The sequence below is a fragment of the Ostrinia furnacalis genome, unplaced genomic scaffold, assembly GCF_004193835.3.
Source record: "Ostrinia furnacalis isolate ACB-3 unplaced genomic scaffold, ASM419383v2 OfSCF6657, whole genome shotgun sequence".
In the NCBI taxonomy this organism is placed as follows: Eukaryota; Metazoa; Arthropoda; class Insecta; order Lepidoptera; family Crambidae; genus Ostrinia; species Ostrinia furnacalis.
Genome location: NW_021136896.1, coordinates 380,971 through 401,028, shown reverse-complemented (window position 1 = coordinate 401,028; position 20,058 = coordinate 380,971). Strand labels below are relative to the sequence as shown.

Below are 20,058 nucleotides of genomic sequence, written 5' to 3'. Positions count from 1 at the left end.
ATTTAATCATAGTGTGATATAAGCGTACATGTGTTAAATTTGTAATAAACTTTTTTTTATAATATTGCGTTTTATTTTATACATATTCCCCTTATGTATATGATGCCGTAAGAGAGTCGCGAATGGGCATATGCATGATAGGCGGAGAGAGCAGTTTCCAAGTTGGTAATCCGTTTTAGTCGACCCAAGGCATATATGAAAGATGACAATTTGTTTGATAGCTTCTGGATATATGGTTTCCAATTTATATTTGTATCAATGTCAATCCCTAACATAGAAGTTGAATCTACCGTTTCTATTTCCTTTGATCGATACTTAAAGTTAATGTCAAGGGGAGTTTTTTGGTATGGTTTGAATTGAATTAGTTTGTTTTTTTCAAGATTCAAGTGAAGGTTATTATGACTAAGCCAATCCATAATCGAGTCCAGTGCTACGACCAGGTCCGTCTCAAGCGTGTCTGTATTTTTACATGGCAGGATAATCGATACGTCGTCTGCAAATGAGACACTATCGAAGGGAATTTTCTGAGGCAAGTCATTCACATAGGCCAGGAACAGAACACAGCCCAGGACGCTTCCCTGAGGGATAGAGCCGGTGATGGGGATAATGTCTGATCTTATGTGTTCAATGCGTTTCGTCTCAAAATCTGTATTTTCCACCTCAACATACTGATACCTGTTTCTGAGGTATGATTTGAACCAATCAAATGGCGTACCCCTTATACCAAGTCCGTAGAGTTTATCTAATAAAATTTTGTGATTTACTCTATCGTACGCTTTACTCATATCGAGTAACAGACCCACAGCGTATTCTTTATTATTAATGATGTCTAGTATTCTCTGCACGTACTTATATATAGCCAAAGTAGTACTTCTATTTTTTCGAAAGCCATATTGGGTATCGTTAAATATTTTAAATTTTTCAAAGAATGAGGTAAGTCGTTTAGCCATTGCCATTTCCAGTATTTTTGCGGATGTTGGTCTTCCCCCAAGTTCCCCTACCTACCTAGTCACGTAAGTCCCCAGTTTCCCTTAGGCCGTTTGTAGACATCCGTTTTTTCACCGGACGACGGACCGTCAAAAAACGGATATCCTTTGTTTGCTGTCAATTTTCTCGCCGGACCCATGCCCGATGCATGTGCACACGTTCATTATAAACCATACGCCACTGCTAAATCCGGTGAAAAAATCGGGCCGTTGTCCGGTCAAAAAAACTGATGTTTACAAGCGGCCTTAATCCCAGTCCTCCCAAGTTGCCAGTCTTCCCAAGCACGTCAGCCTAGTCTCCTTAACCGAGTCCCCCAAGTCTCCAGTCTCCCCAAATCCCCGTCAGTCCAAGCCCCGCTTATCCTAGTCTTCCAAAGTCCCGTCAGCCTAATCTCTCCCTACCTAGTCACCTAACTCCCCAGTCTTCCCAATCCCGTCAGTCCAGTCCTTCAAGTCCCGTCTACCCTTAACTTAGGCTCTCATGTCCCCAGACTCCCTCAAGTTCCCCTAACCCCAGTCTTCCTAAGTCCCCGTCAGCCCATACCCCGCTAACGCCAGTCTCCTCAAGTACCTGATAGCCTAGCCTCCCGAAGTGCCCAGTCTCCCCTTAGCATAGTCCCTCAAATCCCTCTAAGCCCAGACTCCAGTCTCCTACCTAGTCACCCAAGTCCTCAGTCCCTAGTTTCCCCCAAGTCCCTGTCAACCCCAATCTCCCCAAGTCCGTCAACCGTCTCCTCAAGTCATGTCAACCCCAACTCCCCCAATCTCGTCAACCGTCTCCCTAAGTCCCGACAACCCAGCCTCCCCAAGTCCCGTCAACCGCAATCTCCCCTAGTCTCCCCAAGTCCCGTCAACCCCAGTCTCCCAAAGTCCCGTCAACCCCAGTCTCCCCAAGTCCCGTGAACCCCAGTCTCCCCAAGTCCCGTCAACCCCAGTCTCCCAAAGTCCCGTCAACCCCAGTCTCCCCTAGTCTCATCACCCCAAGTCCCGTCAACCCCAGTCTCCCAAAGTCCCGTCAACCCCAGTCTCCCCAAGTCCCGTGAACCCCAGNAATTATTTGCATCGGATTTGTCTCCTTTCTTATGGACTGGCTTAACCAATGATATTTTTAATGCATCAGGAAAGCAGCCCTCCATGAATGACTGATTTATCAGTAAGGTATATGGATATACTAGTTCATCAGCGCAATTTTTCACTAAGCATGGGGGGATTTCGTCTATACCAAAACTTGTTTTATTTTTAAGATCATTTATTATTTTACGAGTTTCACTTAGTTCAATTTGTTGCAAATAGAGGGAGTTTTGTATAATGTTATTCTTACTCAGGGTCTGAAAATTACCTATAGGCTGTGTATTGCTTATTGTACTGAAATAGTTGTTAAAAAGGTTTGCTACTATTTTTGGGTCTTTGTGTAGTGTTTGATTTTGTTTTAGGATAATGTTTTGCTTAGGTGCTCGGGGTCTGGAATTTATCTGGTTATTTATAATTTGCCACATAGCCTTACTTTTGTTTTTTGAGTTTATATATTTGTATGAATTATTTAACTTTTTAGACATATAGAAAGCCTTTCTTAATATTTTACTGTATGATTTATAATAATCGTGAATTATTTTACTCTTTGTTTGTGATTTAAGGTATTTTAAAAGTCTTTTATTATGGCAAGACCTTTTTAGGCCAGGAGTCAGATAAGTTTTTCTTTGTTTGTTGTACGATTGGTATATTGTTTTGGGGATGTGCCTATTTAAAAGGTTTTGCAGAGTAGCATTGAAGGCGTTGTAATTACAGTTAACACTATTTCCAGGTAAGAGTATATCGTTCCAGGCAATAATTTGAAGTTCGTTTTTAAATTTCTTTATATTTTCATCGCTAAAGATTCTTTTTACCGTTGTGAATTTTTTTGGGATTTGTGTACATGTGGACATGGTAAATAGAATTCCCTTGTGATCAGAAAACCCATAATCTTTTACTTCTAATATATGTTTGTCATCCTTATAATTAAAAAAAACAAGATCGATACATGTGGAACTATTTACGGTGACTCTTGTGGGTTCTTTGACAATCTGATAGAAATTATAAGTGAGCATGAGTTTTTTTAAGGTGTTCTTTAAAGTGTTATTCGTTAGGTAATTTACATTAAAGTCACCCCCTATGACAATTTTTTTCATTTTGTCTTTTAATGACAACAGTTTAAGAAGATTTTCCATGCAATTAAAAAATAATTCTTTGTTACTCTTACTGTTGGGCCAATATATAACAATAACTAAAAGGTTACTTTGTGTTAACTCTACTGCACATACTTCAAAAATGTTAGCTTGAGACATTTGCTGAATATCGATCCTAGCTCTTATCTCTAAGTTGTCTTTGGTTAGTATACACACTCCTCCACCCTCAGTTTCTCTTCGCGTTTCGCGGCAGAAGTAGTTTCCTATTTGGTAGCCTGGAATCTTGAAGTTAAGTTTTTCTTTGTTCAGCCATGTTTCAGTCAAGCAGATGGTATGGACGCGGTGATTACTTTCTATGAAGTCTTGGAGTAGGTGGATTTTATTATTCACACTTTGCATATTTTGGTAGAAGATACTGGAATTAATTTCGAAAGGAGTGACTAGTTTTATGGCTGGCTATATTTTTATTGTTTTGATTATCTGTGTTTTCGACATCAATTTGTTGTTGTGTTTTACATAAAGTAATTAAATTTTGCTTCGTGTTGTTTTGTGTGTATGACCTGTCGTTTGTCATCATTAGATCTTCATTACTGCTATATGGCTTTGCAACAACCCTTCCATTTACTATCAGTTTCTTATTCCTTATAATGGCGTGATGCCCGTTTTTTCTAGCTGCTTGTAGTGCTTTTTTTAATTCTCGTATTTCTCTGAGTTCCGAATCATCTAAATACTCAGCTATTCCCAGGCCATATTCTCTAAAAAACTGAGCATTTCTAAGGATGTGTTTCTTTAGTCTTTTACTATTTAATTCGATTTTTAAAGGGTTTCTATAGCCCTTTTTTCCTATGTAAGATATCTCCTCTATATGCTGCGATACATTTAGATTTAATATATCATAGAATACATAGGAAACCCGATCGAAAAGTTCATCTTCAGTCTCTCTGTTATATACAGGTAATCCATACAGAACAATGTATTTTTCGAAGTTTACAGGGTCTTGTCTCACAGTAGGTTGACATGGGTTTGACTTTATTTTTAGGAGTTCTTTTCGTATTTCTCTATTTTCTTCTTGCAATCGTGAGCTTTCTTTTTGCAAAAGCTTAATTTTCTGTTCGATACTGATAATATTTTCTTCGATGGCTGTTTGTTTGTGGTTAATATTCTCTATATTTTCGTTAAAATCATTTTTTAGGTCTTTCAGGGCCTTTTCAATTTCTTTTTGTATAGTGTTCTGTATTGATATGAGGAAAAAATCATTGTTTTGTCTAAGATTTTGTTGTATTATATTATTTATTTGTTCCAGAGTTACCTGATTTTCTACTTCACTCATAGGGGTGATAGCAACGATATTATTATTTTGCGTGTTTTGAATTTGCTTCGGATCCTCCAAAAATGTGTCTCCATGAATAAAGGATAATGAATCATCGTCGTGAACTGGTGTTATTGCACGGCGTCGCTGCTGACGTCTATTATTTACTCTTGTATCTTCGCTCATTTCGTCATCATGGGTTTGACGGACAGGGGTGTTTTGATTATTTGTTTTTGGCATCTTAGAACAACATAGGGGACATTTCCAGTTTTTTTTGTGTTCTTTAGTCATTGTATTTATGAATCTCCTTTCAAAAACATTTGCACAATCTAAATCATATGCCTGCTTGCATAGACAGCATATTAAGAAATATTTATCTGTTATTAGTTGTTTACAACCAGAACATTTCATACCCGGGGCCGCCATCTCTTGATGATAATTTATAGAAATACACCAAAGTAGGTATTATTCAATTCAAAAATGAGGGAGCCGATGAGGTTCGAACCCGGAGTCCTTGGGACGGCGCGGCGCAATACCGTGCTGTGCACAGTTGAGCCAAACGTAGTTAGTACAAGTGCGCGAATTTAAGTATCAGTTCTTTCACACAATAACAGTCACTTTTTAAATTCGGCAGTATCGTTGTTGAATTTATTTCACTACCGTTCACTTAATATTAATTCACATTAGTATGTATAGATCACAGTTTTTATTAGTTTTTCGACACAGACTTTGGTTTTTAATAGTTTTTACACTGTTTTTATGTATTTAGATATTGTTTGTGGTAGAATATATTCGTTTTGACACTTTAGTAAACATTGTCAATTTTCTATAACAATCCGGACTTTTGCACTGAGATAACACTTTCACTTGTTCATTACATTGTTTACACTGATTTTAGTCCAAAATCATTTGGTTTAAGTTACTTTTACATTTTTAAATCAAGTTTATTTACGGAGTCGATGTTCGAGCAGTGACCTCTAGCGGTCATCCTCCGGTAGTACTATTGGCGCGTAACAAACCGGTTTGTTATTTATGTGAGTTTAGGTTCCGAGTTACGAGTAAATAACACTGCGTTTTGCGTCAATAGTTATTTAACGAGATTAATTAGAACTATTTAAATTATACAGGGCTACTATGTAATGTTATTAATAGTTATAGGTTGTTGATATGTGATATTTAACGAGATTAAATTCAAGAACTGAACGATCTAGAATCTAGATTATACAAGGTTGCTATGTAATGTTAATTAATACTTTTACATTATCGACTTGTTTTTAATATTGATGAATTTACTTTAACGAGAACTGACTAGACAATTACTAAGTACTTTTTATCTATCTATTGGAAACGTGACTTAGGTATAAAGTTAAGCTACGAGTAAATNGTTCCCGTGGTATGGCCTACGATCGCATCAATATATTATTTTCGTAGTATAAAGAGGATCGTAGCAGCACAATCGTAGCGTTATTCAATCGAGAAAAGGATAGCAATATTAGCCACCGCTGCTGTTTCGTTCTCGCGTCGCTGCTTGCGTCCGTGTCCTTGAAGCACGTTAGAAAGTATACGCGCAAGCTCAATTTGTTGTGCAGATTTGAGCCTTATTGCGGGACAGCCGAACACACGTCCGCTCTCAACAACACCACAGAGGGAAGAGGAATAAACGAAATCACTGAACATAGCGATTCCCACGCCTGGAGGTACGTGCCAACCAATTTAAACCCGGCCGACATAGGATCTAGGGGATGTAATGCAAATCAATTGAGTGGTTCTCAGATATGGTTTAATGTCCCGTCATTTTTAATACAGTCGGAATCTCAATGGCCTACTCAACCCAACTACATGCCCAGCTCTTTGCCAGAGATAAAGGTCGAATGCAAAGAATGCAAAACAAAATAACTACACTCAAAATTACTCAAATTTTGCTAAATTGAATCGAATCACTGCATACTTATTACGATTCATAAATAATTGCCGAAACCCAAGAAATAGATTCACTGGTCATTTAACAATAAACGAATTAAACTCTGCCACGCTTACTTTATGTAAAATAGTACAGTTGGATGCATTTTCACATGAGCATAATATTTTAACTAAAAATAAACAACTGCGAGTTAAATCTAAAATTTTGAATTTAAATCCTTTCATGTCAAATGAAAACTTAATTCGTGTAGGTGGAAGGTTGTCAAATTCCAACTACGACTATGACACAAAGCATCCCATCTTGCTCCATGCATGTAGCACATTCTGTAACTCTTTACAACAAAATAAATCGCGTACTAAANGAATAAACGAAATCACTGAACATAGCGATTCCCACGCCTGGAGGTACGTGCCAACCAATTTAAACCCGGCCGACATAGGATCTAGGGGATGTAATGCAAATCAATTGAGTGGTTCTCAGATATGGTTTAGTGGCCCGTCATTTTTAATACAGTCGGAATCTCAATGGCCTATTCAACCCAACTACATGCCCAGCTCTTTGCCAGAGATAAAAGTCGAATGCAAAGTTGCCACCGAACAAAATAACTACACTCAAAATTACTCAAATTTTGCTAAATTGAATCGAATCACTGCATACTTATTACGATTCATAAATAATTGCCAAAACCCAAGAAATAGATTCACCGGTCATTTAAAAATAAACGAATTAAACTCTGCCACGCTTACTTTATGTAAAATAGTACAGTTGGATGCATTTTCACATGAGCATAATATTTTAACTAAAAATAAACAACTGCCAGTTAAATCTAAAATTTTGAATTTAAATCCTTTCATGTCAAATGAAAACTTAATTCGTGTAGGTGAAAGGTTGTCAAATTCCAACTACGACTATGACACAAAGCATCCCATCTTGCTCCATGCATCTCACCACGTTACTAGGTTGTTATTTAGACATTATCACAAAATACTTATGCACGCAGGTCCTCAGTTAATGTTATCTATTTTAAGACATAAATTTTGGATAATAGGAGGTCGCAATTTGTTAAGAAAAATAACGCATGAGTGTCATGCCTGCTGTAGATTTGCTGGAAAGTCCATACAGCCTATAATGGCTGACTTGCCTAGAGAACGACTTCATAGTCAATTTCCATTCTCCAATGTAGCAGTAGATTATGCTGGCCCTATTATGCTAGCGGACAGAAAAGGTAGAGGATGCAAATTGATCAAATCATACATTTGTGTATTTGTTTGCCTAGCTGTGAGAGCAGTACACCTGGAATTGGTAACCGAGTTAAGTACTGAAGCATTTTTGGCTGCTTTAAATCGATTTGTAGCTCGCAGAGGTAAGCCTGACTTAATTCATTCCGATAATGGTACCAATTTTGTAGGAGCCGCTAATGAAATTTCAAAATTTTTAAAGTCAAATTGTGATGACATTAGTTCGAAATCAGCGGAGCAGTCAATTCAATTTAGATTCTCTCCTGCTTATAGTCCTCACTTCAACGGCTTAGCCGAATCTTCAGTAAAGGCAATTAAGCACCATTTAAAAAGAGTTCTCTCACTTGCAAATTTAACGTATGAGGAGATGTATACGGTACTTGTAGGTATCGAAGGAATATTAAATTCTCGTCCATTGACCCCCCTCTCCTCAGATCCCAACGACTTTATTCCATTAACCCCATCACACTTCCTTATCGGACGCACACTCACGATGTTGCCTTCTCCACAGATGGATCTGGAAGAAACGACCAGAATATGCGCCCTGCCTCGATATCGGAGAGCTCAGATCCTGACTCAGCACTTCTGGAATAGATACTACATGGAATATATTTCAGATTTACAAAAGAGGCTGAAATGGAAGCGCAGCAATGGAGGAGAATTGCGCACTGGAGACCTGGTGGTGGTAAAGGACGACCGGCTACCACCTAACCGCTGGCTGCTCGGACGTGTCACCCGCCTCTACCCTGGCTGCGATGGCATCGCACGCGTAGCAGACGTCACCACCGCAACTGGAGTGCTGAGAAGAGCATACAATAGATTATGCTTGCTGCCAACCGAGGATATTTTGGAACTAGACGTTCCAACCCGGGGAACTTGTTAACGCCAATCGCGCGCCGGCGCAGAAAACCGGTCCCGCAAACTGGACGCCGCGCTGCCCGCCGCCCGCCGACCGACAACGATAACGCCCTCGGCTCCACTCGCCACTCGCCGCAAACCGCCGGGCACGACGCACGTACCCTAGCCTACTCATATCATTTGTAAATTTTACGTCATCAAGTAAATCTTTGTAACCGCAAGAAGTCTTGATCATTTCACGACCCTGGAACCTGGTTAGCCGAAGAAGATTCCCGCCATTTTTGTTTAAATCGCTAATTTGTACAGGATTAGGCTTTTAGAAATTCAAACTGCACACGTTGATGATTTTAGAAAGCGTTGATAGTAAATATGGAAGCCCGTTTTAACTTGGACGATCTATGCTTTAGGAAGACATATTACTTGTCGACATTTTTAGACCCCCGCTACTAGGACTTTTACTTTGACTCTACCCAAGTTGAACGGATCCGTAGAGTTGTGCTCAGAGATTGTCTTAGGCTTTCTTTAGATGACGAAAATGATGATTCGGATCCAGAAACGGCATCCAAAAGGTCAATGAAAGTGAGCATATCGATTCGGAAACTCTTACATTATTTTTTTGAAGAATCATCAGCAACCTACTGAAGAGCACCCCAAGAATGCCACTGCTGAAGAAATCGCATTAGCAAAGGCTGACAGAAAAATAAACCCATATGAATGGTGCACTTTGAGTACCAATAAGAATAGATTTCCTATATTAAGTAAACTTGCTAAACGATACTTAATCACACCAGCAAGCTCTGTTTATTCAGAAAGACTATTTTCCGAGGCAGGTTTAATTTACGAGGAAAAACGAAACCGACTTGCTCCCGAACGTGCAGAAAAAAAAAGTTTTTTTGCACCACAATCTGCCTCTGTTGGATTTTAAATATTAATTAAAAAGCCTAACTAATTTAATATCATGAATATGATAGGCACAGGTACATTTTGCAAATAATAATTGATATTGTGTATTGTTTTATTAGGGAAATTAATAAAAATATGATTATTTTTAACTCATTAGTTTTTTTGTTTACTTAAAGTTTATTTTAGACGACTATTCGCCAAATGCCGAATAATACTAGCTATTATTCGGTATTCGACGAATATCAAAAAAATGTCGAGTAATGCCGAATACCGAATAATAGCGAGTATTCGCGGCAACTGTACTTTAAACCTCTAATAAAGAGAAATATGGCCGACAAAATGTGCAACAGCTGATTTTTTTTGCGTCCGGCCCGAACAGACGAGTGAGTCCGAACCGTTTTGACTTGAGGTTTGTAACAGTTGTCGTCCTCTTTTGTGTGGCTATTTGCAAGGTTTATAAAATTGATCGGTGATATCGTACTTTTTGTTAGCTATGGAAGCTCTGCTAACTCTGCAAACTCTGGAAACATTAGAAGCTATTGAACGCATTGAAGGAGCAGAAAATGCTCCACGTCGTCAAAAGATTTACCAGGAGAGATGTGATCCGTTTTCTTTGCCAGATGTAGAGTTTAAACGGCGATACCGTTTCAACAAAAATACCATGAACTTTATAATTGATCTCGTCAGGCAAGACTTGCAGTTGGACTCACGAGGTTGTGGAACTTCACCTGAGTTACAGGTGTTAACCGCTATAAGATGTTGGGGTCGTCGTGAAGTAAGTACTCTACTTACAAGTATTTAATATAATTATGCCGCATTTTAATACACCTACATAAAGACGTTTTTAAATTTCTTTGTAACATTTTAGGTTCAAGATGATGGGGGAGAAATCCATGGGTTATCTCAACCAACTGTAAGTCGCATTTGTGCCAGAGTAGCCCGCGCGATAGCGCGCCACTCTGAAACCTATATAAAAATGCCAGAGTCACTGACAGAACAAGAAAAAGTAATGAGGGAATTTTACAATATACGGCGATTTCCTTCTGTCCTGGGGTGTATTGATTGCACCCATATAAAAATAAAGAAATATGGTGGTGACGCAGCTCAATATTATATAAACAGAAAAGGATATTACTCAATGAACGTACAAGTAACTTGTGATGCCGAACTAAAAATAATGGACATTGTTGCAAGGTGGCGAGGCAGCACTCATGATTCCAGAATATTTAATGAGTCCACTCTTAAAGAACGCTTTGAACGAGGCGAGTTCAGAGGAAGACTTTTGGGGGATTCTGGGTATCGACTAGAGTCATATCTTTTTACACCCATATTAAGGCCTCAAAATGAACAGGAACAAAGATACAATCAAGCCCAGATTGCCACTCGCAACTGTGTTGAACGTTGCTTTGGTGTATGGAAACAGCGGTTTCAATGTTTATTAAATGGTTTAACAGTGCATATGCACAATGTAAAACCAACCATTGTCGCACTTGCAGTATTGCACAATATTGCAATAGGAAATGAGGACTTGGTACCAGATCAAGGCAACGAAATTATTGAGATACAGGATGCTGTTGCTGAACCACGAGTTAACGAGAACAGAGAAAGAGGCCCAAACAGTGCTATCTTACGAGCATTTATTGATAGGCATTTTAGATAAATAATAAGTAGGTATCTTATCTAGTTAAAGTTTTTATTTATTCTTTACTGTCTTCTTTATTTTCAAGCAACTTAATTTTTTTTCTATAATATTCCATTTTCAGCTGTAATAAAGATTCTTCCAAGTCCAAGTTTCGGGTTTTTCTTTGTTCGTTTGCCAATACGACTTCATGCAGTTGCTTCCTGTATTCAGTATCTACCGCAACTACAGTTGCTGCTGCTGTTGACACCTGAAATAAAGTAGTTATGAAGATAGTAATTGCGCTAGTAATCTTAACATATTATAAAAACACATTTTTTTAATAAATACTCTAGTTTTATGGATATACTCATACCTTGTTCACCTTTTCTTGTTTATTAGATTTCATCCTAGAAGGCGTTGTTTTTATTTTTGGCGAACCAATGGATATAAACTGAAACAATGAAGGCTGTTATAATTTAATGAATAAACAACTTTAAATTGATTGTGTCATTTCTACCTTTATTTGCCTTACCTTGGGTGTATTTTGTATCTCATGAAGTGGTTCTTGAGCCACATCTATCACTTCACTCTCTGGGCCCTAAAATAATAAACAATTATGAGACACACGATATGGAGGGCTGGACACAAATAAAATGGGAAGGGGCCAGGCAAAGAAACAATTATTAAAAAGATAATAAATTGTTGTTGTACATGATACTTACAATATCTGAGATCTCATCCGGTATTTTATGTATTATACTATGAGAAGCAATTATGTCCTGAAAAATGATATAAACGTTTATTTGACCACTCTTATAGGTGAGACAAATTATATAACCCTTTACACACGAGAATAAAAAAGTGTAAATATTTTAATAAAACTTGACTTAGGGGTTATTTTAGAGTTTAAATAAGATCAGAAAAATACTTTAAAAATTTTTGAATTTTCAGTTTTCCTGAAAGTATGCCCTCACGACAGTGAGGCTTCGGTATAATTTGTTAGTCTCACGATAGTGAGTGTTATACTATTTAGTTAATTTATTTAATGAAAACTACTAATTTATGAGGACATAAGTATTCATTTGGTGAGAGACCCCTATAAGTAAAGAGTAAGTTATAGTTTAACAAGCAATGAAACCTCTTTTAGCAAATTGTCTTACAAAAAACGAATTAATTAAAAAATATCCACCTTTTGACAAACTTGCAAAGTAAAAACCTTTATTAGTTTGGTTGGTACCAATATGAGGTCCGAGATGATTATTAACAGATTGTAAAATAGAACAAAATTACTTTATAATTAATAATAAAGAAATAATGTCATTTTTATGGCCTAAGATGATATGACTGGCAACAGCTTTTTTTGCGAGAAAGGCACAGGTAAATATCTCACTTAGCACTTTTAATTTTTGACCAGCTAGAACATCCTTCCAACATGTAACACCTCGGTGCTTTTTAGCCAGGTAATCGTTCTCATCTGTGTTATTATTTGCCTTCTGACCTGAAAAGTCTATATTATATTGTTTATGGATCTCGAGTCGTTTAGTAAATTTTCGACACGATGCTCTTTATTAGGATATCTGTTTAAAGCCTCAGCTATGCTGAATCGAAAATCTAGTAATGCTAAAACGTCTTTTTTTGAATAACCATTAGTTGTGCAATCAATTTTCTAAAGCCGCCGCGAATTAACAACTGCCAGGTCCAAAATTTAAACTAGTACTTTCAAACCCTATTATCTTGTAACAAAGGTTTGGTGGCATTCCATTTGTTAGTCCAGAATATCTATACCACTCATATCGTTCAACGATTGAATAATAAGATGGACCTCTTTGCATGTATATTGATTGATCCTTTATTTATCATGAGTTGCACCTTCCAAATCGGTTGTCTTGTTCTGTTTCTGCTAGTTGGTCATGCTCATGGTAAAATACATAAAGGGAATGTCGTGTGTGTACAAATCGGTTATGAACTATTTTGTTAGCAATAAGCCCCTATTTTTTATACTAGTGTGTCAGTACATATGCAAACATGGGTCCGGAAGACATCTCATGAAAATATGTGCACCGAACACTATAGCAATTTCGGTTCTAATAGTTTTTAATTCTTTATCGATTTAACGCATGTAGTGCAAGTTTGTACACCTAGCCATCTCTTTGTAAAATGTGCCATCAAAATAATCAATTCAGATACTCAGTTGGAGTACTAATTCAATTTGTTTGAATTTTCTTCCAAATTGACCCTGTATTTTGTTGCGGACGTGGCTTTTGTTTCAGCTTTTGCTTGCCACATAGCATTTTTAAAATGTCTGACCAGCCTTGCTGATTCATGTTCAGGGTCTACTTCGTCTCCTGAGCTTTCATATTTGGTATTCTACCCTTCAAAGTCCGTAAAAACCCGAAATTGTGTTTCCTGGTCTTTTTAGTCATGAAAATCTTTGATTTTATAGTCGGTTGCGTTTCCAAATAATGCTACGACACATCCTTCATATTTAGGATGCACTAAAATAGAAAAACAACTAAACACTAAGCCATAATATCAAATAACAAATAAAATAGTTTTCAATCAACTACTGGAGGTTTGACCGACCAGCTACGATCGTGCGACTTAATTTTGTGGTAGTAATAATTATAAATTTATGCAATGAAATAACAATAAAAGTATTCCATTCGGATAATCACTGTTTTCGTAATAAAATAAAACTATAACACTTATCCGAAAACAACAATAATCACATAAAATCAATCTTTACACTGGCCGCCTCTCGTACCAAAAAATGCAGTCAACTTTAAGTCCGAGTAAACGAGCACTGACAGGTTCCAACACTAAATGAGCGGCACTGTGTGCGAGTAAATATCTCTCACGAGCGATCGCTGCCGATTGCGGCCGCAAAAACAAGTTACCATGGGCATGAGATTTTTTCAAAGTTACTCTCACGTACGTGTATCGTCGTGTGTAAAGGGATAAAATATGAATAAATACTGTATTGAAACTAATAAAGCTCACCTTTTTCTTTATCTCTTCTACATTGTCCTTTTTATCCAACGTCTTTCCAACATTGATCTGAAAAGGGGAAGAAGTTTCATGTTACTGTGAAATATATTTGCGAGGTCTGTTACAGAACCATATTTAACATCAATAATATGTACCTACCTGATTTTTTTTTTTTTATTTGTGTTGNCAGATCCGGTGTCAGATCCGGAAGTTGTGCTACTGCCAGAGCCGGTCCAGCTGCCAGATGAAGTGTTGGAGCCGGATGATGTGCCAGATCCGGAGTTTGTGTTAGATCCGGAAGATGTGTTACTGCCCGAGCCGGTATAACTGCCAGAATTGGTGTTGGAGCCAGAAGATGTGCCAGATCCGGAAGATGTGTCGCTTCCGGAACTGGTCCAGCTTCCGGAGCCAGTGTTTGAACTGGAGCCTGTAAATAAATAAATGGTAGTTATAGTTTATTTTCTGAGAACGCGAACTTCTTTTGGTTATGAAACTATGAATTATGATAGTGCAATAATACCTGTGTTTGAACCAGATCCGGTGTTAGACCCGGAAGACGTGTTACTGCCCGAGCCGGTATAACTGCCAGAACTGGTGTTGGAGCTAGAAGATGTGCCAGATCCGGAGCTTGTGTCAGATCCGGAAGATGTGCTACTGCCAGAGCCGGTCCAACTGCCGGAACTAGTGTTTGAGCCGGAAGAAGTGCCAGATCCGGAGTTTGTGCCAGATCCGGAAGATGTGCTACTGCCAGAGCCGGTCCAGCTGCCAGAACTGGTGTTGGAGCCAGAAGACGTGCCAGATCCGGAGCCAGTGTTAGATCCGGAAGATGTGTCGCTTCCAGATCCGGTCCAACTGCCAGAGCTTGTATTGGAGCCGGAAGAAGTATTGGAACCAGGTCCGGTATCAGACCCGGAAGATGTGTTACTGCCCGAACCGGTATAACTGCCGGAACTAGTGTTTGAGCTAGAAGACGTGCCAGATCCGGAGCCTTTAACAAAAATAAAATCTGTTTAATAACTATTTTGTTTGAACTTATACCTATCCCGAAGTAGATTATTAAATAAGTAAACTTACCGGTGTCAGATCCGGAAGATGTGTTACTGCCAGAGCCAGTCCAGCTGCCAGAACTGGTGTTAGAGCCGGAAGATGTGCCAGATCCGGAGTTTGTGTCAGATCCGGAAGATGTGTTACTTCCCGAGCCAGTGTAACTGCCAGAACTGGTGTTTGAGCCAGAAGATGTGCCAGATCCGGAACCAGTGTTAGATCCGGAGGATGTGTCGCTTCCGGAACTTGTCCAGCTTCCGGAGCCAGTGCTTGAACTAGAGCCTATAAATAAATAAATGGTAGTTAAAGTTAATCCTCTCCAAATTAATAGCTAACGATCTCTCTTTGCAACGTAGACTGAGCCAGGTCCAATTGCCTTCGGTGTTTAAAAGTTTGATTGTCAAGTGAAAAGCAAGTCCACCAAGAACAATCGTAAGTAAAACCTATTTTCTATTTGTGACAACAGATGGCGCTGTGCTCCTTTAGCTCGCGCTAACATTTATTTTTTTCCTGGCTTTATATACCTCCTGGAAATGTATGCCCACCCAGGTTCAACTATTAGCTAAGCTTGAATCTCAATAAATGATGCTATTGCCTGTAAAATAGCTTTCATTTTCCCTTGCACACCTCGCTATCGTAGGGTTGTACACAGTGTTCTTTTGTAGTTGTAAGACTAAACTTCCTGTACTTAAATGTTGAATGGTTCGAAGGCAATAAATACTTTTTTTTAATTTATTGATTTAATTTTCTGAGAACACGAACTTTCTTTTGGTTATGAAACTATGAGTTATGATAGTGAAATAATACCTGTGTTGGAACCAGATCCGGTATTAGATCCAGAAGATGTGTCGCTTCCAGAACCGGTCCAACTACCAGAACTGGTGTTGGAGCCGGATGATGTGCCAGATCCGGAGTTTGTGCCAGATCCGGAAGATGTGTTACTGCCAGAGCCGGTCCAGCTGCCAGAACTGGTGTTGGAGCCAGAAGATGTGTTGGATCCGGAGCCTGTAAATAAATATGATAAATTATTCAGTGTTGAAGTAAAATATGCACCAATAAAATTATAATAAAAACCCAACCAGTGCAGGCAATGTTTGTTCTAGGCAAAAGTTAAACTGTCATTAGACCCTCAACGAATTTAACCAGCAGTGCGAAACGGATAACAGATCACAAACAAAGGTGTAAGTCACCTTTGAGAAAGGATATACACCACATTTAAAATAACTTTATTATTAATTCACTCGTAATTTTAAACAAAAATCATACCTGTATTTGAGTCAGAACATGTGCCAGATCCGGAACCAGTGTTAGATCCGGAAGATGTGCTACTGCCAGAGCCGGTCCAGCTGCCAGATGAAGTGTTGGAGCCGGAAGATGTGCCAGATCCGGAGCTTGTGTCAGATCCGGAAGATGTGTTACTGCCAGAGCCGGTCCAGCTTCCGGAGCCAGTGCTTGAGCCAGAAGAAGTATTGGAACCAGATCCGGTGTCAGATCCGGAAGATGTGTTACTTCCCGAGCCGGTATAACTGCCAGAACTAGTGTTTGAGCTAGAAGATGTGCCAGATCCGGATCCAGTATTAGATCCGGAAGATGTGTTACTGCCAGAGCCGGTCCAGCTGCCGGATGAAGTGTTGGAGCCGGAAGATGTGCCAGATCCGGATCCAGTGTNCTTGTCTTCCAGTGCCTTTTCGACCCTGTCAATCAGGCTGATCAGGGCTGTTTCCGTAGATTTACCTCTGCGGTAGGCATGCTGTGTGTGGTGAATAGGTTTCGTTTTTAGTGCTACGTCCCTAATATAGATGTCAATTACCTTTTCCATAACCTTCATAAGGAAGGATGAGAGGCTTATTGGCCTAAAGGACTTTGGCAAGGCGTAGTCCTTTCTGCCAGCCTTTGGAATGAATATGACTTTTACTGTGGTCCATCGTTCCGGTATATGTCCCCAGGCCAAGCTGGCTCTGAAGATTTTGACCAGATGTGGAGTGAGGATTTCCATCCCCTCCTTCAGTTGAGCAGGGAATATGTTGTCCTCGCCACACGCTTTATATGGTTTAAAGGAGCTGATGGCCCATTTTACCTGGTTGGGTCTTATGATTATAGCAGCCCTCCGCCAGTCGTCATTCTTCGGCCTGCGAAGGTTGCTATGTGTAGTCGCCGAGCAATTGCTGCCCACCGATCCAGGGAAGTGGGTTGCTGCCAGCAGCTCCAATGTGTCGTTTTCACATGAAGTGAAAGTTCCATCGGGTCTTTTCAGAAGCCCAATNGAGCCGGTATAGCTGCCAGAACTTGTGTTGGAGCCGGAAGATGTGCCAGATCCGGATCCAGTATTAGATCCGGAAGATGTGTTGCTTCCAGAGCCGGTCCAGCTGCCAGATGAAGTGTTGGAGCCGGAAGATGTGCCAGATCCGGAGTTTGTGCCAGATCCGGAAGATGTGTTACTGCCAGAGCCGGTCCAGCTGCCGGATGAAGTGTTGGAGCCGGAAGATGTGCCAGATCCGGAGTTAGTATTGCTTCCAGAGTTTGTACTTGATCCTGAGCCAGTCCAGCTGCTCGCGCCTGTGCTTGAGCCAGATCCTGAATTGCTGCCAGAGTTGGAGTTAGACCCAGAACTTGACCAGCTTCCAGAACTGGAACTACTTCCAGAATCGCTGCCACTTGAAGGTGGTCCTACAACTGGTGGACCTATCACAGGTGGCCCTACCACAGGAGGTCCTACTACAGGTGGTCCTACCACAGGTGGTCCTACCACAGGTGGTCCCACTACAGGTGGACCCACCACAGGTGGACCCACCACAGGTGGACCCACTATAGGTGGGTATTTTCCTTTAACCGTGTATTTTTCAGCATAAGCACTGCTAGCTGCATTTGATGAACTCTGGCTTTGACTGCTGGATCCAGAGTAAGTGCCGCCATATTGTTTAGCCACATAGCTGTTGGAACTGCTGCTGCTACTTGCACTGCTTTGGCTGCTTGCAGAAGTGTAGGACTGTTCCACGTATGGTGGCGGAACGTCAGGCCCGCATGGAACTCCTGAAAAAGTTATGAATTTTTAATACAATCAGGCGTGTAGGATACTAGGATATGAGCGGGAAACGGAACGTAAAGATGTGTGAAAAAGAAAGAGAATGTGTGAGTGTGACGTACGACGACGTGTGGACGGACGACGATTGTTATACATTTTTTTTATATTTTATTATTTTCTATTTTGATTTTGATTAGAACGGAATTTTAATTCCTTGGGGGCTCGTACACGTCCTAGTTAAAACTGGGAGCATGATGAGAAAAGCGCAGGAATTTACAAGTCTAGTGCATTAACTGGGCCAGTGCCTAAGTTCGTAGGAGCGGCATGGAAGAGGCCACATGACTTGACAGGTCAAACTGGAAGCACACATATGTGAAGTTTCTCTGACGTTTGATAATACCCTGACAAAAGCTCCCATATCTCAGGCACTGATACAATTAAGCACTATAATCCTCATGATGATAGCGAACGAGGGACACCAATGCTATAAAGTATTTTATGACAGACTGAAATTCTAGAAAAGCTCTAATACAGTCAGTGCCTATTTGTTTACTGGTATCAGCTACGAATAAGTTAGGTTTCAAAACGTAGTTAATGGTTTAATTGAATGAAATAAGTTGAATACTTACGAGGCGGCAACGCCTGTACGGCTACGATAGCCTGCAAAAGAAAATATAGTTTAGTCAGCAATAGGATAAATCAAAAGTTTTACGAAGTTCTTTCCATTAGGTTCCGATAAAGTAAAATATTGCCACTTCCACTCTTTTACGGGACTTTTCCCACCTCTTGTTCCCACCGCTGCAACTCCTATGTAGCCAGGATCTACAGCTTGACCACCAATAACCCAATCGGTGCAGGTCAAGTTTGCCCCGGGGGAAAGTTAACTGCCTTTGGACCCGCAACGAAATTAATCAGAAGAATATAGGAGGAGTTCGAAGGGTAGGTACGACTTCCCTCCAGTGCATAGCTGATGACAGGTCTCAAAACCAAGGTTTTGATATGGGAGCATTAGGCCTCCACAACCCATCTGGCCAGGGTGGGGAGTGCAAGCCAAATCCTCCAATTTCCATTGGTGAATTAGAGAGGATCGTGCTCCTGAAGTGGATACTAAATGGCCTGATGATGAATGTGAACATCAGGGCTCCCCAACCCTTGGGCCAATGTGGGGAGTGTACCTACTGCCAAGTCCCCGATTTACCGTTGTAAATTAGAGAGGGTCGTGCTCCTGAAACCCCCAAGGAAAACACAAACGTGGTCGCCCCATGCAAACTTGGCGGCGCACTGTAGCAGAGACGAAGAAAATCGGCAAGACTTTGAGCGAGATCAAACGCGAAGCTCAAGACCGAACGCGATGGAGGACTGTTTTGGACGCCCTCTGCCCCATCTAGGGGACATAGGACCTTAAGTCAAGTAATTCAAGTGCTCCTGCAGTGAAGACTGGGAGACTGATGATGATGATAAAAGGCTTGTACTCACCGCAACTAAGAAAGCAGCTGAATAGATCATATTGGATCGATTTGTGCTTTGAACTTGTTACCTACGACTTATATACCATCAAAAACAATGGTTTTTCAAATCGCATTCTACCCTGTGCAAATACCACACTGTGATTGTACCCTGTGCAAATAGTGACTATTTCAAACTGTGATTTGCAATTGTGTAAATAATTTCTTGTTTTTTTTTTCAATAATATTCAATGAACTTATTAATTTATTAGGTACAATACTTTATTGTCATTTTATTGTTTACTGAAATCATACCAGATAGCTACATGTTGGTTTTATTGAAATCGTGTGAGTTATTAGTTTCTTTGTTGGGGTTTTTTATGAATAAGTATTGATATTTCATAAAGGGCAAAGAATTTCATTCTGAATGCTTAGGACTTGCCACACTGAAGGCGTTGTGTATCCTAGCAGAGTTGATGCTGATTTTGCTGATCCGTTTACGTTACGGTCACGGTGCTTACGTAGGGTGGACGCTAAGGCTACTGCTACATACTCGCGACA

At 39.9% G+C, this 20,058-nt stretch overlaps 2 protein-coding genes across 2 annotated transcripts; one reads left to right on the top strand and one right to left on the bottom strand.

The window, feature by feature from the left end:
- The first annotated feature begins 9,730 nt into the window (after positions 1-9,730).
- Positions 9,731-11,046, top strand: LOC114362635 (putative nuclease HARBI1). The gene is made up of 2 exons (XM_028318105.1): positions 9,731-10,152; positions 10,246-11,046. Exons 1-2 carry the CDS (start codon positions 9,871-9,873, stop codon positions 11,035-11,037), a joined length of 1,074 nt encoding a protein of 357 aa, XP_028173906.1. The 5' UTR covers positions 9,731-9,870; the 3' UTR covers positions 11,038-11,046.
- Positions 11,047-11,241: 195 nt separating this feature from the next.
- LOC114362643 (putative per-hexamer repeat protein 5) lies at positions 11,242-19,559 on the bottom strand. The gene is made up of 9 exons (XM_028318115.1): positions 19,529-19,559; positions 18,682-18,712; positions 17,359-18,060; positions 16,297-16,698; positions 15,838-16,035; positions 15,061-15,312; positions 14,507-14,974; positions 14,146-14,413; positions 11,242-11,266 (listed from the first exon to the last, which is right to left on the bottom strand). The coding sequence occupies exons 1-9, from the start codon at positions 19,556-19,558 to the stop codon at positions 11,242-11,244; spliced, it is 2,376 nt and encodes a 791-aa protein (XP_028173916.1). The 5' UTR covers position 19,559.
- Between the last annotated feature and the right edge of the window lie 499 nt (positions 19,560-20,058).

What these genes read in the sequence shown, in the direction of transcription:
- LOC114362635 (XM_028318105.1), top strand. Translation starts at nt 9,871, where the DNA reads ATGGAAGCTCTGCTAACTCTGCAAACTCTGGAAACATTAGAAGCTATT. An exon ending in GATGTTGGGGTCGTCGTGAA is followed by an intron (nt 10,153 to 10,245) that starts GTAAGTACTCTA and finishes GTAACATTTTAG; the next exon opens with GTTCAAGATGATGGGGGAGA.